Source organism: Egretta garzetta, unplaced genomic scaffold, assembly GCF_000687185.1.
Source record: "Egretta garzetta isolate BGI_Z169 unplaced genomic scaffold, ASM68718v1 scaffold154, whole genome shotgun sequence".
NCBI lineage: Eukaryota > Metazoa > Chordata > Aves > Pelecaniformes > Ardeidae > Egretta > Egretta garzetta.
In genome coordinates, this window is record NW_009259600.1 from 2,034,011 (window position 1) to 2,042,610 (window position 8,600).

An 8,600-nucleotide genomic window follows, 5' to 3' on the forward strand; every position below is an offset into this window, starting at 1 on the left:
AAAGAGCGGTAAGTCAAGCCATGTAATTACAGACCGGCTTTGATGTGTCCTTTATACTGAAAGTACAGTGCTCCCAAACCATTAAATACCTAAAGTTATAAACCCCTTCCTTATAATCAGGAAATGCTGTCACCACACCATGCACCTGTACCACCTCTTCAGGCAGAATCAGGCAGAATGTAATGCCCATACGTATACACACAGAGACACATCCCAGCTGGGGGCGGAGGGGACAACGACACCAAAACACCAACCAAAACATAGTAGCAAGGTAACAGCTATAAACTGAGAATCAACTGTCCTGTTAACCTTCTTATTATGTACCTGATGTATTGGCATCCTTCCCTAATTTCCCTCTGCTTCAGATCATCTATGCATACTTTGCAGTACAGCTTTTGTCTTTATAGACCTTTAAAAAAAAAACCCTCCTTTTTTGGCCTGTCAATCAGACATTTCATAGTGTAACCTAGAGTAGCCATAAACTCTAATCTGGCTTCCAATTAAAGACAAATTAGCTATAGGGCAAACAAATACCATTGTGACATGTTTTTGTTATTACCTCTGCCATTACAATCTTCGTGACTTTATGCATTTACTAAGGGGAAGAAAAAAGTTTACCATCCCAAAAATTAATGGTACCTCATCAGCAATTATTCAGACTTTCTTGAGAACAGATAATTGCTTTTTCTAAAAGATAATCTCACACTTAACTATCAAAATACCTACTAAATTCCCCTATCCTTCCAGCCTCCAAATCCCGTTTTTAATTACAAGAATTCACGTGTGTACCAACACTACTCTAGAAGCATGGTAAAAAGTTTACCGATTTATTTTCAGTGTTTGAAATCTCCTGTTGTGTAGTAGCTAGAAGAACATTAAAGCCAACAAATTAAAGCTGGTTAACTGGAAAAGTTACTTGCATTCACATTGAAAAAACAGCTGATAATACAGAGGCAAGAATTAGTAGTAAAGATGATGTTCCTTAAAAAATAATCACAGTGAAGTTTTCAACAGCATGATTAGGTTCAATAAGTTTATTTTGAGGATTCTTCTAACAGATTGTTATTTTCCCTGCTAGTCTTCTGGCTCCTTTATCTCCTTTATAGCAACTATGAAATAAAAGCACCCATTTGTTGTGGATTTTTTAAATCTTAATTCCATTTAAATTCAGAGGAGGATTCAGAACAGTATGCTTCTGAAACTAATTCCCACCAGACAGCAAAAAAATATATGTGTTCAGAATTTGAAAATTTAACCACACTTAAGTTTCTTTGCTTAGAGGAATCTACATATACAAACTTAGCATTATCATTCTCATTCAAAATGTTTTTTTCTTAACACTTAAAACAGAGGACGAATAATATGCAGAAGAAATGAAGCTACACTGGCCTTTTAAAATTATGGAACAACAACAAAAAAATCTCTTTTTTTTGTTTGCTTCTACTTAAAAGAGTTTACATGGAAGTTTAGTGATGATGATGACTTTACATAAACAAAGTAATTAAGGTTTGACCACCAGTGAGGGTGATGAGTCACTGGCACAGGCTGCCCACAGAGGCTGTGGAGTCTCTATCCTTACAGATACTCAAAATCCAACAGACAAAGCCTTGAATAAGCTCTTCTGGTTGACACTGCTTTGAGAAGGGAGTTGGACTAGAGACTTCCAGGTCCTTTCCAATCTCAACTCCTCTTATGATCTGTGATATTTTGGTATTGCTCGAGCAAAGGTTAAAACAAACGTTTCATCACCAAGTTGCAACTTTGTTGTCCTAGCTTGAGAGGGGACTAAAACTTCATGGAATTCTATAGTACTCCCAAGTACCATCATGTACAGTTGCAATATCAATAATGATACAAAGTCCTTATGCGCACAGCCAAAGTTTCCTACTAAGCCTGAATGCTGAAGATGCAGTTTTTCTCAAACAGGCTAGCTTTTATTTCTTCCTAAAATTTAAATATGCTGGTATCAAACCAATAAAAGCATTCTAAATACTGACATAAGCATTTATTTTCTTATGTAAGAAAATAACATAATTGGTTGTCAGCTTGGTTGCCAGTGACAGATGTTAGTTAAAACTAATCAGAGATTGACCTGGAATGCATCCAGACATCATTAGCAAGCTAATATTCATATTACAAGCATGTGGAGATAAAAGAAAGACCACTCCGAAAGCTCAAGCTGAAGTCAGAATTCTTGATCAAATTCCAAAGTTCATTTTCTGCCTCAAGGTACTGCAGTGAGGGAGAACAAGCAAGCCTATCCAACTGACAAACACTGATTTTGCAGCCTTTGTAAACTATCTACTTGTTGCTGTGTTGACAAACTGTAGTAAGTTCACTCCTCCCAGAGGAAGCAGCCAACATCATTCTCACCAAGACCCATATATGCCTGAGCATAATAGTCAAGATCATTAACTACACAAGTTTTAAATATAAGACACACGTTTAATGGCAATTTCTTGTTTATTTTTAAAAAAGTTGCAAAGACAGCTAATGTGAACATGAAGCTCTTTTTTTCTTCTTTTAATAGGAATGCCTGCAACCACATGAAACCAATAAAACCTGAACAGTTTACACAAAAAAAAAAAATCATTTTTTTTAATTTTATTAAGCTAACCTCAGTAAGAAGCGTTACCTACTAATGCAGTAGCACTGAAGTTCTTCTATTTGAACCGTTTGTGTGGTCAATCAACCAGCACTTACATTTTCATTTGATGCAAAGTCATAAGACATGGAATTAAAGCAAACTGAAAAAAAAAAAAAAAAAAAACCCAAAGCATTACAATTCCATGCCTTTATACCTTGATGTAAGACATTCAATGTCCTCCAGAATTTCTGGGCTCTTCTCTGCCACAAGAAGTAGGCACAATACAGTTCTCATATCTTAACCGTACAGGTATTTCAACCAAGAGCTAAACAACTGAACTAGGTATTATTTACAACCGTTGATGGAAACAGTTTCTTCTGCATCTTCCAGTAATTAAAAAAGTGAAAATACCTGTCAATACTGTCAAATCTAGAATGTTCTATTCTAGAGCATCTTTTCCTCCTTTACAGCAAGCTCAACTTAACTTTCCGTGGACCAATTGGCCTATCATTCAGTTCATTAATAGCAGCCATAGCTTCCTCATAGTTTGTCATAGCAACGATGGCATCACCTGAAGGTAATCCTTGTTCATTATACTGTACAGAAACCGACTCTGGTATGACTCTGTAGCCATAGAAAAAATCCAGAATCTCATTAGGAGTTGCTTTAAAAGGTAAATTTTTCAATCGAATAGGAACAACACGTTCAGAACCACCACTGAAATTTGGATCCGGCATAAATCTTCCTTCAGGAAAATTTCCCATTTTATTATTCCCAAACTCCATTCTGCCATAAGGTTCACTGTCACCACCAAAATCCATGAGGGGCGGCGGACCTCTAAAATCCTTAGGAGGGCACATGAAGTCCTCAGGGGGGTGCCTAAATTCAGAAGGATGCCTGAAGTTCCCAGGGGGACCAAATGAATGCATGGGTGGCCCTTGTGGTGGCCCAGATGGTGAACCAACTGGACGGGAAAGCTCACCTCTGTCATACGGATGTGAATGACTCTGCATTTCATTTGGTGCAGACAACGGTACATTTACACCAAACTTCTGCATCTGCTCTTCAGATATAAGTCTTATTAATACCTCCGTTCCCAAAAATCTTCGACGATTTAAATTTTCTGCTTTCATGGCTTGTTCTTCAGATTTAAACCTCACTAATGCTTCTCCCAGCCCAACTCCTTTGTCATCATAGAGCAAGTAAATATCATCTTCATCAATATCGAATCTCGCAAAGAACTTTTGCACTTCAATTTTTGACACATCAAATGGAAAATTCCTTACGTAAACACACATCTTGGGGCCAGAATGACCTTCCCGATAACTTTTTTCTGGTATGGCTTGTCCAGGATGATCTCTGTCCTGTGATCTTTTCCTCTCACAAGAATCAATTATTTTCAGCATTGACTTTCTTGAAATTGGAAAAATGTAAACAGGACGATTGAGAAGAACCTTTCTATGACATTCCAAAGCAGCCTGATAATCTCTCTCACTCCTCAACATCACAAAGGCATCTCTAGTCCTCCTCTGATGCTTATCTGTTAGAAGCTTGATTTGTTTGCTGCATATATCCAGATCAGGGAAAAAAGCTCTCAAATCTCTCTTCTCCACATTAGTAGATAGGTTTCTTAAGTGTATGTAATATTCCTGGCTGGGAGGTGATCGAGAACGTGTTCTTTGTCTCCTTGGTGATCTTGAATGAGAATGCTTCCTTGCATGCATGTAGCCCAAACTTCTTGGAGAATGATCTTCGCACAAAAAGTGATCAATCTCATTTGGCATGTCTACCCTCCCACCATATTCAATCCACCGTTCCTCTGTGGATGGGCTTATTTCTATAAACCTCTGACCCATGTATTGTCTATGACGTTTAAGTCCTTCTAAGGCATCACCAGGCGTAGCAAATTTTACCAAGCAATCACCATTGTTTAAACCGTTGCGATGCTTTATCAGAATCACCCCATCCACATGTATCCCAGAAAGGAAAGCACGTACTTCATCTTCTGTTGCAGAGTAAGGTATGCCACGTAGAAATAAGTAAAGATCATCTGGGTTAAATGGGTGAGAATCCTTTCGTGACGGATAGCTTGGTTTAGGCATACCTATATCGCCACGTCTTGTGCCATTAGTATGGAAACCAGCATCCGGATGATTTGGTGGACCATAACCAGGTTTACTTATTCCTTTTGGAAAAGCCGTGACTAAATGTGGAATGTCACCAACACCTGATGCACCAGAACCGTTAGTACCTGTTCTTCTAGAGCCAGCCATAGTTTCTCGTCCCCCACGGTCAAATCGTTTCCGGCTCATTTCTATGGTATTCTGCATTTCTGCCTTGCTGCTGAGAAAGAGCTCTATGCGCGAGTCCTTGATAAACCCTCCTGAACAGCTCATGGCACGCCGTGCATCTTCATCTGTTGCAAATATAATAAAAGCCTCCCCAATCTCTCCTCCAATAATATGCACACCTCCATCAGGAATATTCAATCCCAAGAAGAAACGACGAATATCTGCAGGACCCGCAACAACAGGAAGCCCCTGTAAACGGATGACTACAGCCATGCTGAGCTCAACCCACAGCAAAAATCACCTGCAGACAAAAAGGTACACATGATAGCACGTCTTTAGTACTCAGCTGTTACAGTATCTTAATACTTAAGAAGCTAGAGCCTTTTTAATGAATGTCCTTGTCTCAATCAAGAGAGAAGGTATCAAAAAACCCACAGGTTCACAAGAACAAGATTAAAACAAGATTCACTGGAAGTTGGTTAGTCAGAACAGTTAGCTACTCCACCGGCACATGTGCACAAGTCTATCAGTATTCCCTATCCTAAGGGCAACAAAATCCACCTAAGTCACTCCTCACCATCCACAATACCTAAAGAACACCCAAGTCTTTCACAGCATAGTTGCTGTATGCCAGAGATCTCTGCCCAGTCCTAAGGAACAAAAAAAAAACCAAAAAAAAAAAACCAAAAAAAAAATCCTGTTTACTTTTGAACAGGATATTTGTGATCATAACACAGAAAGTACAAGATGATAAAAGGAGACAGGAAAAAAGATAACTACGTCACTGGAAAATGAAGTAGTTCACCAACAGTGATGACTTTACTGCTTTGACAAGTTGCTCTACCCAGTGATCAGTTCTGTTCAATAACATATGTTTTCTCAGCGTTCAGAAATGTTGTCTCTTTCACTGCAGCAGCCACCTGCACTCAGGAGAGCATATCCTAGTTCCCAGCCACAAGTCTGTGAGAAAAAAAGGCTGTGTATGATCTCGTGACAATACTCAGTGAGAAGTGTTAAGCTTTTGGCAGCTTACCTGTTTCTGCTTTGAAGACCTGATAAATTCTGTAAAATCAACTTAACTGTGGAAAGAAAACGAAACATAATTAATGGCTGATATCTGTACTTCGGTTACATACTTCGCTTACACTGCTGCAGCTCATCCATAGCAGTGGCTACTATTTTAAAGCCAAGCATATAGTGAACCCACAGTTTGGGATTCTACGAAGAATTCCTTCCACATTCCAAGCTGCTATGCACGGCATCTTTGTGTTTCCATTTTGGAAGCAAAAGAAATTCAAAATTTAAGTTGACTTCTGCAAATGATGAAAACACGATGAGATTACTTGGTCATCAGTTGTGCCACACTGAACTGTTGAAATGAAACAGACTGACAGTAAATCGAGGGAAAAAAACTCTCAATTCAATTCTTTTGAGTCCTTGAAAGACGCGTAAGTCCATCTCAAGATTACAGTACGTGTCCATCCTTCTGAAATCCACCTGCTTTCAAAGTTCACAGCAAGAGTATGCTACTCACAGTCCAGCACTGCACTTAGTGTACACAGTGAAGACAATCAAATGAAAGAGCAAAAATAGCCAACAAGGAGGAACTTCAGGGAGTACTTCAATTTACAAAGCAAACTTCAGTATTCCCCCTACATGTTTACTGCCTTTTCAAACATTAAGAACAAGAATCCCTTTAATACACTGACTTGAACATATCCTGATTTTCCACATTATCTAACATCAGACAATACATTACACTACTCTCAGAACACAAGCTTCTGTAGCAAATGACTACATCCCTTTAAAAAAAAAACCCAAGAGCCCAATGCTCCAGTGACAAGTGTTTGAGAACATCCCGTGTACAAACCCCTCGCTCAATCACAAACATAAAGCACTAGATCCTGATGCCAAGTTATCTACTGATCACAGTAACTATCACTCCACCTCCACTCCAAACAAGAGCAAAGGCCAAAATCTGTAACTACGTCACTTCTACATCAACACTTTGTAAACACAACAAACCGAAACCAACTGCCTATTTAATAACTCCGCTGGAGGTCATCTGCTCTCCGTATTTTTGTGGTGGGTTGACCCCAGCCAGCAGCCAAGCACCCACACAGCTGATCATTCACTCCTCATCCCCACCAGCAGGATGAGGAAGGAAATAGGAAGAACAAAGTCAAGAAAACTTGTGGGTCAAGATAAAGGCAGTTTAACTGGCCAAGGAAAGAGAAGAAAGCGAAACAAAGGAAACCACTCACCACGTCCCAGAGGCTGACTGACACCCAGCCTGCCTCCAAACAAACACCACCTTGGAAGCCAATACAAAAATCCCCTCCCCTCCCACCCCACCCCCTGCCAAAAAAAGCAAAATGATCAAACAAAAAACTTCTTCGTCCTCTGCCTCAGGTTTTGTTGCTGAGCATGATGTTACATGGCATGGAATATCCCTTTGGTCAGTTTGGGTCAGCTGTCCTGGCTGTGTCTCCTCCCAGCTTCTTGCCTGCTCCCAGTGTACTTGCTGGGGCAGCAGGGGAGGGGAAAGAGAAAGCATTGACACTGTGCAAGCGCTGTTCAGCCATAGCCAAAACACTGATGTGTTGTCAGCACTCTTTTAGCCACAAATCCAAAACACAGAACGGTATGGGCTGCTACGAAGAACGTTAACTCCATCCCAGCCAGACCCAGTACTCCTTTTAATGTATCTTCTCAACAGAGGTGACGGCAATGCCAAAAAGCAAGGAGAATTCAAGGGCAGTATTTTCTTATAGGACCTTCGTGTCTTGAAAAATCAAATCCACTGCCCTGCTACTTCATGATGTAATTAATCTGTAGGATTTCTGAATTTCACAACTCTGCATTCTTATCCCAATTTTTAAATAGCATTCAGAACAGATCTCCTCAGTACTTCTTCGGTGATAAATGGCAAGTTCTCCACGATGTACCATGGATACGACATACAAATTTCAGTGGTGAAAACCAGACACAGGGATTCCAGATCATAATGTGATACTTAAGAAGTCCATAAACAGAAATATAAGTTCAAATCATAACCTTTTACTGAGAACTGAGCATTGGGAGAAAGCATAGACAAGCCATCCAACAGTTTAAAGTGAATGACCAAAAAGAGCGACTTTGGGATGAAAGTGCCACACAAAGCTAAGACCAATTCATTAACTGAGCAAGGACTTCAGAGAACAAGGTTTAGAGAACAGATAAATTGACAACTTCATGCCATCAATTTAAAAGCACAGAAGCGTGCACAAGTTTTAAGAAATTTTGTATCTGAACTAACTAGAAAACAATACTATACCGACACTTCCACAGCCTCAGCAAATTCCAAATACCATTAAAACTCCACTAAACAAACAAACAAAAAAAAAACCCAACTTGCAAGCATTGTAGGGAAGTAAGCCTACACTAGACTAGTATTTTCACCACAACGTTGAGAGATTACATAGTCTGCATGCAGTGAGCACGCAAGCTACAAAGTACACCCACAGAAATACCCCAGCTATAAACCTGGACCCGTATGAGAATTAACTGGTGGATCAGACTAATCTTTTTCAAAACAAGCCTTAACAGTCCAAGTAAGCTGGCGCTAATGACAGCGTTCACATCGCTGGAGGAAGAGGCGAGTGAGCTCTGTGGCTGGGCCCGCGGCGGGGCTTGAGCACGGAGCCGCTTCCGAGCGCTAGCGAGGCGCCCGCCGCCCGCAG

General features: G+C 40.1%; 1 protein-coding gene across 2 annotated transcripts; it reads right to left on the reverse strand.

The window, feature by feature from the left end:
- Window positions 1-2,600: 2,600 nt before the first annotated feature.
- Window positions 2,601-8,594, reverse strand: RBM12B (RNA binding motif protein 12B). Of its 2 annotated transcripts, XM_035893839.1 has the most exons (3): window positions 6,086-8,594; window positions 5,912-5,957; window positions 2,601-5,179 (listed from the first exon to the last, which is right to left on the reverse strand). In XM_035893839.1, the coding sequence occupies exon 3, from the start codon at window positions 5,149-5,151 to the stop codon at window positions 3,052-3,054; it is 2,100 nt and encodes a 699-aa protein (XP_035749732.1). In that variant the 5' UTR covers window positions 5,152-5,179; window positions 5,912-5,957; window positions 6,086-8,594; the 3' UTR covers window positions 2,601-3,051. The 2 variants fall into 2 exon arrangements, with proteins under 2 accessions (XP_035749732.1, XP_009636631.1); XM_009638336.2 differs by having other exon boundaries at window positions 5,912-8,594.
- Window positions 8,595-8,600: the final 6 nt, after the last annotated feature.

Excerpts from the sequence above, each read along its gene's own strand:
- RBM12B (XM_035893839.1), bottom strand. The coding sequence starts at position 5,151 with ATGGCTGTAGTCATCCGTTTACAGGGGCTTCCTGTTGTTGCGGGTCCT.